The 9,963-nt window shown below is 35.2% G+C and overlaps 1 protein-coding gene across 1 annotated transcript; it reads left to right on the top strand.

Moving 5' to 3' along the window:
* Window positions 1–3,108: 3,108 nt before the first annotated feature.
* LOC132606111 (uncharacterized) lies at window positions 3,109–3,585 on the top strand. Its single transcript, XM_060319451.1, has one exon. It carries the CDS (start codon window positions 3,109–3,111, stop codon window positions 3,583–3,585), a length of 477 nt encoding a protein of 158 aa, XP_060175434.1.
* The last annotated feature ends 6,378 nt before the right edge of the window (window positions 3,586–9,963 follow it).

Genomic DNA, 9,963 nt, shown 5'->3' with positions numbered 1-9,963 from the left:
AGCACGGGGCGAGGCATAAGCCCCAATTCTATATAAATTTTATAAAATAACCACTCAAACCGTACCATTGACTCCACTAAAGGCAACTAGGGAGATTGAATTAAAAGTGACAAATGGGTTTGTCAATTTAGTGTGAGTCCGTCAAGTTTTAAAAATTGGGTAGAAGTGACAATTAACCAATTAATGTCAATGAGGTCAAACTTCATTAAGAAACTTTTTTTAGCAACCCCCAAACTTTTTGCTTTTACACTTTTACCTCTACATTTATTACATCAAAATAACTAAAATTACCAAAACATGTGGAAAAAAAAACTACCCGTCATTTCTTCTGCTTCTTCTTCCCATGTCTCCAACCATTGATGCTCAACCTATCTTCCTCCTCCTTCTCCTTATTTTTCTTCTTCTTCTTTTTTGGAATCTAACTCCCCCAAAACGTTTTTAAATAGTAGATCCAAGATTGTATTTGTGTTTTTGTTGAGAAGATTTGTAGAGAAAAATTGTGGAAAAAGAATATCAAAATATTATTGGGTCTGTTGGACTGCATTTGCTTTGTTCTTGAGCTTGGAATTACTTAAAAGGACCATTCATTAATTATTGGTAAGTGAACAAGATTAATTTTTGTGCATTCTTCAGCTAGGTTTTAGTGAACTAAATCTGGTTGTTTCTGTCAACAACATTCGTAGTTGTCCGAACAACTCCAAAAGCTGTTGACAGAAACAATTGAACATTGTCTGACAATACAGAAGTTGCCCTAACAACTATTACAGTTGCCCGACAATTGTGTGTAGTTGTTGGACTACTGAATAGTTGATAGGACAACTAATTCAATAGTGGAACAACTTTTATAATTGTCGCAATAAATAGTTGAACAATTATAAAAGTTATTCCAACAACTACTAAAGTTGTCCGAAAACTATGTTTAGTTGTTGATTAACTGATTCAGGACAACTAGTAAAATTGTAAAACAACTTATCAGTTGTTGGAATAAATAGTTGAATAATTACAAAAGTTGTCCCCCAAAACTACTAAAGTTGTCCGACAGCTGTCGATGGTTGTGGGACAACTAAAGAGATGTAGGGATAAGTAATCAAGTTCTATAGCAATTTTGAAGTTGTTTGATGAATCTCTCTTTTGTAAGACCACTGAAATATGTATTTTTCGGATATCATCAGGTATTATGACCATCAATGGAAGACCAAATAATAATAGGAGTTGATTCACCTAGTGAATGGGTGGAGAATGCTACTCGTTATACTTGGCGTTCGAAGGGTCGAGAGACAGTACCAATTATGATAAGCAAGGATGCTACGTATGATGAGTTGGTTGAGATCATCGTTTCTAGGTCTGGGTTAAGTTGTGATAAAGATGATCTTTCCATTAGTTACATGCTCGGCTTCGCTGAAAAGCAAAAGGATGTCCTACTCCGATAAGGAATGATCTTGATTTTCGGTTTTATTTTTGTGATCCAAACAAGCCCATTCTAAGGGTACCTGCAGTTGAAAAAATAGTAGAGGGAACAGATTATGTGCAAGTGGAACCAAATATAACAAATGTGCAAGTGGAACCAAATATAACAAATGATGAAGAGCATCTTATGACTATGGATATTCCGATAAATGAAGGAGCTACACGACATCCTATACTAATGCAAAGCAGCCAAGTAGATGATGACGACACGGGTTTTTATAAGTATAAAACTTTCAAGGACAAACATGAATTAATTAGTTTATTGAAGCTTGCTTCCGTGAAGAAAGATCAAAGATTCAAACCAGTGAAGATGTATATTGTGTTAGATGTGTAGATCCGAGTTATGATTGATGGTTGCGAGGTACAAAGCTTAAAAGTTGTGATAGATTTAAAATTATCGTTTACCGCAACATTCACTTATGTGGGGCATAACATCTTACAAGCCATCATCCACATGTTCCAGCGGACGTCATTGGACAATACATACACCATAAGTTCTTGAATGGAAAAGGTCCCTCCACAAAAGAAATAAGAAATACAACTTAAGCTGAGTTAGGTTGTAAGATTAGTTATTGGAAGTCCTTGAAGGCCAGTGAGATAGCTAAAGCTATGATAAGAGGGACACCTACCCATGGGTATGCAGTTCTAGATACTTACAGTTATATGTTTAGGACTGTAAATGAGGGAAGCAAGACATCGTTGAAAGTTGATGACAAGTTCAAATATTTTTTTTGTATCTTATGGATCTTGGATTAGGGGATTTATGCATATGCAAAAAGTCCTAGCCGCTGACGGGACATTCTTAAGGGGCCCTTACGAGGGATTTTTGCTATCTGCTGTGGCACAAGATACGAAAAATAATATTTTTCCTGTTGCATTTTGTGTAGTAGATAAGGAGTGGGATGCTTCATATGAATACTTTTTTGAGAAATTGCTAGACATAGTTCCCAATACTACAGAGCTGTGCATCATTTCTGATAGGCATCCAAGTATAGGAAAAATGGTATCAAAGATTTACTCTGAAGCACATCACGGATGTTGCACGAGGCATCTTGCTGAAAATGCTAGAAAAGCATTTCATTGTGGAGATTTTCTTGGACTTTTTTGTCATGCAGCTAAAGCATACTGTAGGGATGTGTTCAATGACCATTTTGAAGAAATCAGATATATCAATGCAGAAGTCGCCGATTATCTTGAGAATGATGACTTTCGTAAATGGAGTAGAGCCTACTTCCCAGGAAACGGGTAAACTATCTTAGTGGTTCAAAGTCAAATTTTACAGGTCCCCGACAATTATTGCAGTTGTTCCAACAACTGCAACAGTTGTTCCAACAACTGCAACAGTTGTTCCAACAACTGCAGTAGTTGTGGGACAATTAAAGAGAATTGTTCCAGCAACTGCAATAGTTGCTTGGGGCCTGCGGTCATTTGTATCCGGATTCTTAATAATTTTGGCTTTTATATTTCAGGTATGATGTATAGACCTCAAACATTGCTGAGTCTGTTAACTCAATGTTTAATAAAGAAAGAAAATTCCCCATTATTGCCCTATTTAATGCTATAAGTAGGACGTGATCAGAAATATTCAATGCATACGTAAATTTAACAACTATCTTTGTCCCTTCGGCTGAAAAGAAAATAATGACTAACAAGAATCCGGAAAATAAGTTATTGGTCCATCGAATAGATGAAGACACATTCACCATTACCGGGGAAAGTGGGGTCTCAATGGTTGATCTACGAAGAAAAACATGTTCGTGTCGAAAGTTTGACTTGGACAAAATACATTGTTCACATGCTATGGCAGCGCTTAGAAGTAAATTCGGAGATGAATATGGAAAGATGATTTATGAGTACTCTTCTTCGTATTATAAGGTAGAATCATACGTGCTTGCATATGCCGACCCAATCTTTCCAGTGCCAGCTGAAGAATTTTGGAACCCTCCTCCGGAGATTTTACAGAGACGCATACCTCCACCTGAAAAGAAAACCAAACGGGGAAGGAAACAGATGAAGCGGGTACCTGGAGTTGCGGAAGGATTTTCAAAGAAGAAGTTCAATAAATTCTCCTTACGCAAAAGATTTGGCCACAAAAAAAAAAAACATGCCCTACAATGATAATTGAAGATCAATCCAGGCATTTTATAAATTATTAAGGATAAATGAAGTGATTCAATGATAACTGAAGATCGATCGAGCCATTTTAGAAATTATTAAGGATAAATGAAGCGATTCAATGATAATTGAAGATCGATCGAGCCATTCAAGCAATTATTATGGATAAACTTAGTGAATCAATGATAATTGAAGATCGATTGATCCATTTTAAGAATTATTAAAGATAAATCAAGTGATTCAATGATACTCGAAGATTGATCGAGTCATTTTAAGAATTATTAAAGATAAACTAAGTTATCCAATGATAATCGAAGATAGTTCAAGTAATATGTAATACTATTATTATTATTATTATTAAGGATAAACTTAATGATTCAATGATAATCGACGATCGATCGAGCCATTTTAGGAATTATTAAGGATAAACCAAGTGATTCAATGATTCTTTTAGATGTAAGCCAACAACTTCAGTAGTTGTCGTACAACTAAAGTAATTGCTGGGACAACTACTGAAGTTGTCGAACAACTGATTGTTTTGGTGGAATAACTTCTATAGTTGTCGGCACAACTAAAGTAGTTGTTGGGCATAAACTATGAATTGTTGGAACAACTTAAGCAGTTGAAGGGACAATTGAAGCAGTTGTTGAGCAACTACATAAATTATAAGAATAATTAAAGTAGTTGCTGGGACACTACAGAAAATGCCAAAACAACTAAATAAAAAATTAACACAAGAACTAGTTTTCCATTAACTGAAATGACCATTAAATAAAGTACAAAAAGCAACCCCATACACAACCAATCCCCTAAGGTTTCAATTCCTTCTCAAGCACTGCAACAACATATCTTAGCCTAAAATTTTCCATTTCGATGTTACTGAGTTGTGTCATATTAGTCCCAATAAGAAGGTGATCAATAAATGCACAAGAGTACGGTCCATAAGCCTTCCTATACATGTTTCTTGGGGCATCCTTTAGACGCTTATACGACCACGCTTCAATTAGTAAATTTTCAGGAAAATAGTTGAACACTCCACTTTGTTTGAGTAGTTTGGGCCACAATTGGATAACAGGTCGGATAAATGTAATAAAAGTTTGCTCATTACACTCATTAGTATTGCAATCATAAAGTTTAATCAAACCCTTCTCCATTAGAAGTTCAAGTGCAACAAAATGTTTACACTTTATGTTCATCACGGTGTAAGTTCTTTTTGCTCCATCCCACTTCCGACCATATGGGTAAGGTCTTATCCCAGAATAATATTCGAGTATGTCACTGTCGATCTCAAACAATGATAGAGCCTCATTCATTAGTGGGGCACCATTCACCAAACGCTTATCACTCAAAACCTTGTAGACATCATGCAAGTTGTCATAAAAGTTCAGATCCAAAATTAGATCTATTTGGTTGTAGTGCCTGGGGAACCAAATCTGTCTCTTGCGCATCAGCGACAAAATCTCATTAACATGCTACAAAAGATAAAATCAATAAACAGTTCAATGCTAGTAATCAACAATGAATTGTAATTGTCTAACAACTGTTGCAGTTGATGGACAACTGCAGGAGTTGTCCTACAACTGCTATAGTAGTTATCCTACAACTGCAGTAGTTGTCCTACAACTGTAGTAGTTGTTGAACAATTCAAGCTATCCTTGTCCAACAACTTTAATAGTTAATACTAGGCTATGTCTCTATTAACTGCTCCATAACAAGAACAAACTAAGAAAAGAAATTTAATATTAAAATTTAATAAAAAGATTAGTGATATTACCTTGCACTCAAACGAGAAATTTGGATCAGTCATGTTCTCCAAGTTTTGGTAATTGAATTCATCACTCAAGTACATTCTTCTTTCTTCTTACTAAGGAAGTCTTTAAAGGCTTCTATCTTCTCCGCAGCAAGAGGTTTGTACAGATTCAAACTTCAGTTTGTTCTTTGTCCTAGCATTCTTGGCTTTGGTATTTATGGCGAACCTCCTCCTTAATTCAGGAGTATAAGGAGATCGCATCATGTAGCTCGGAAATCTATTCCTCTTTGGCTGCTGCTTTTCTAACTTCACTGGCAATTAATTTATTGCCTCCAAAAAGGCATTATGCTTATCAGAACATTTTTTGTATTCACAACGACAAGGGACCTTGGAGATACTCACACTTGTTGTAGTTGTCACTCGAAGAGTATCTACTTACCTACCAAGATTAGCTGCATATGAGTCTCCTCCTCCTGCCCCACCAAAATATCTACAAATATTAAAGTCCATATGTGGACTAAATGTTTGGGTAGTAACTCTCTGCGCAACACCACAATCTCTGGCAACACTCTCCTCGCCACCAGCTCTCTCAAGACTCTTATCACCACCAATTATATCTAATTTTATGGTTGTTACATTTGCCAACTCAGCTTTTAAAACATCAATGTTTGGATCTGAACCATCTTCAAAGGGCGTAAATCCTTCCCTTTCTCTATGTTTGTTAGAAAAAGAAAAGGGTGCACAATCTGATTTTGCATCTGCATTTAAGAAAACGAGTTTGAATATTTAGTAAACATAAAAAAACCTCATCAAGAAAGGAAAACAATAAAAAATAAAATCTCCAATCTGTTTTGATGATTGCAATCTGATGATTACAATTTTATTTCTATTAACTAACCAAACACGAGGAGAATTAATTCTTTCAACCTCTGTTACTTCCCTTCCCATAAAATTCTCTGTTCATTCCCACAAAACATAATAGTTAAACTTTCTGTGTGGCTTGTGGTGCACATAAATGATGTCATGATGAACTTTTCATCTTTCAAATACTTCTTAAGAAAATACATATAGACATAAAGATCTAGAAATAACACCAACAATTACTTCAGTTGTCTGTGGTTGTGGAACAGCTTCATTTGTTGTTGGACAATCGAAGCAGTTGTGGGAACAACAAGTTCAATTGTCCAACAACTGTAGTTAATGTCCCCACTATTGCAAAACAAAATTGAAATTATTTAGATGTTGAATCTTACCTCTTTTCTTGTCTGAACAAGAGGATCAACATTTGCCGAGTTAGAGTTAGTCTTTCTTGCTGGTTTTGCGGACAACCATTTAATCATTCTTGGCATTGAACTCTCAAGTGAAGGATCCTTAGCTAACCGTTGAACTGCCAGAATAACTTCAAATGCCCAAGCCTATGTAATAAGTAAAATGCAATTTAGTGTACATAAAATCAAAATAATAATTTAACTCAAAACCATAAAATGAACATTTTAATTACTTACCGCGAACGTCCATGGAAAGCCATAAAGGTTATATTGGTTTTTGGTTGGATTTAATCCTTTTAAAAGATATTCAATATCAAGATTGAAGCTTATTCTACCCCATGTATATGAATCGAATACATTTTGATTCGACGCCATTTTTAATCAATTGGTGTCTACCTTTTCTTTTTTATCTTTTGCACACAATATGCTATGCAAGAACCAATCCATGCTCATAGCCACCTTTTTTTTTTGTCAAGTTTGAATCCTTTAGCTTCTCAATGAGACCATTACCATCAACAGACTTCCCCACTATATCTACCAAACTTGTACCATTTTCTTCAACCTTTACTAACTGCTGACTAAGAGAGAGGAGAGAATAACATCAAAGTCCAGTCATGATAGCGAATTCATTGATGTCGAAACAAATTGGCAAGCCATTGTAATCATACCAAATTTCCTTTTTCTTTTCACAAAAAATTCGGCGAAGAAGAAAGTCGTGCACCAACTTCATTGGGAGATGTATTGCTACATCTTTCTTCAAGTTTAAAAAGTGACCAAAATAAGTTTTTCTGAAACCATTCTCAATACGCCAATCGATCAAAACCTTTCTAAACTCAACAAATTGAGTTCCAAAGCCGACTCTTACATTGATCCTTGAATCATAAGGCGTAAACGTATTCAAATGGGTCTTAAATCCATATTTTTCAATGGAAATGGTCTTCACGCATTTTGGAACTGAAAGAGCATCGGGATCATTATTATTACCTGATAATCCAGTACCCTTTGAATTGCCACCACTAGTATCATTACTTGATCCAGCAACGGCTATTGATTGAGGATCCTCTTCATCGGCTGTAGTTCTTTCTTCTTCTTCTTCTTCTTCTTCTTCTTCTTCTTCTTCTTCTTCTTCTTCTTCTTCTTCTTCTTCTTCTTCTTCTTCATCATCATCATCATCACCCGAATGCTCAGTTGCACTCTCACCACTTTTTTCCTTTTTACTGATTTCTCAGTTTCACTCTCACTTCTTTTATCCTCTTCACATGATTGCTCAGTTGCATTCTCACCAATTTTTTCCTCTTCACCTGATTGCTCAGTTACACTCTCGCCACTTTTTTTTTGCTTCACCTGACTTTTCACCACTATTCTCAAGTGTTTTTTTTTTCACCAATCAACTGCTCATTGTTTAAAGGTATCATCATCTCCAAAGGTGCATAAGCAAGAGCCTCACTTGTTAGGGTTGCTTTATCAATCAGCTTTTGTACTGATGTGGTAGCTCTTTTATTATGTGCAGCATCTTGTTTACTAGCAATAGGTAAGCTCTTAGATTTTTTACTAGCATTAGGACAAGGTGAACTTGTTATCTTCCTCTTATATTGGCCCATTTTATCTTATCTACACACAAAAAAAGTTAAAATTAGTAAATAATACAATTTAATAATACAAAAAAAAAAAAAATTGAACAACAACTGTATTTGTCACAACCTCTAAAGTTGTGTTCCAGCAATAAACAAAGTTGTCCTACGCCTAAGGAGCGGATCGAAAGAGAATTCACAGAATTGGTTGTTAAAAGGTCTCTATTAGAACCAACAAAGTTGTTAACAACTTTTGCATTTGTTCCAACGACTATTGCAGTTGCTAGAACAACTGCTGAAGTTATCCTAACAAATGCAGAAGCTGTTCCAGCAACTGCAAAAGTTGTTGGGGACATGCTGTATCGAATTTGAACTAATTAAATTTTCTTTTTAATACAAATAATATAATTAGTGCTAAAGTTCAACCCAGAACAATATAGTTCAACCCAGAACAATATAATTGGTGCTAAAGTTCAACCCAGAATAATTTTCTTTTTAATACCATCAAATCGCAGCTAATAACAGTAAAAGAAGTATGGGGAGATAGAAATTTTTGCCTGATCATAGAAAAATCGTAATCAACAAGAGAAAAATCAAAATTCATAATCTTTATCTTCTTCATTTAGTTGCCAATTTCTTAATTCCACCTGCTGTTGTGTCGCTGTCTTTTTTTTTTTTTTTAATTTTTTTAAAAGTTTAGAATAAGTTGTGTTTTAACTTATTTTCTTTACTAGGTAATTAGTGAATGGGGTAAATAAATATGAAAAAAATAAGTTAGGGTATAATTTAGGTGTATAGTTGACAATTTCGCCATAGTTCAGGGGTGATTTATCCCAAATCAAAAGAAAATAGGCAAACTGTTAGGGTTGTCATTGGGGCATACAAGACTGTCTTAAATAAATAAATGACTGAAAGATAGATAAATCCCCGAAGGAAACTAGGGCTTACCAAGCAGCTGATACGAGATTCCCAACGAGCAGATTCGTTCGTCGTGTAAATCAGTACGTGCATCGTGAAATGCAGGTCCTGAGCAAAAAAGATATAACTACAATTAGATTGTACTTGTATGTAAAACCAACTTATAGAAATAGTAGATGTGGGGTGCTCGAGAAAAAGACATCCCAAATTAATAACATGTATAGATACTAAAACTAAAACGGAAACTGAAACGTACTGATAGCTAAACTGAACAAGAGAAGTATAGTCATAAGTACCCCCTGTTCTGAATGTGAAATCACCTGTCTTAACTGAATTTATATTTTGTGGCGTCTGGCCCAACGTAAGTGCATAAACCTGTTACCACGGGCCCAAGTATACGTATACATAAAATGTGGCCTCGGGCTCAATTACGGGTGCTCAGCATTCAACAATTTATATTAAGGAACTGAAAATTGTACTGTAATGCATAACACTGGAATACTGAACATTACTATCCTGAGACATGTATTCATGAACTGATTATGGAGTTTAAAGCATTAACTGTTCTAAAGCATACAGAGCTTTCATGACTGAGACTCATGGGAAATCAAACACGAGTCTATATTGATTACGTAGTGAGTTCATGATATTCGAAATGGCAATCATGAACGAATTATGAAACTGCATCATTTAGAGAATAGAAGTTCTGAGCTTTTCATTAAACTAAGGCTTAACTCTATTTCTGAGGCAATTCATAATAGTCGTAAAAGAATGAGGCGTGGAGAGAATCATTAACATTACCACACGTAGAGATTTATCCTTACATACCTCAATTCCGACCTTTAAGCCCTTTCGACTTTAATCTATAGCAATA

The sequence above is a fragment of the Lycium barbarum genome, chromosome 8, assembly GCF_019175385.1.
Source record: "Lycium barbarum isolate Lr01 chromosome 8, ASM1917538v2, whole genome shotgun sequence".
Taxonomy (NCBI): Eukaryota; Viridiplantae; Streptophyta; class Magnoliopsida; order Solanales; family Solanaceae; genus Lycium; species Lycium barbarum.
The sequence above is the reverse complement of the archived record's forward strand: the minus strand, read 5'-3'. Positions and strand labels throughout refer to the sequence as shown.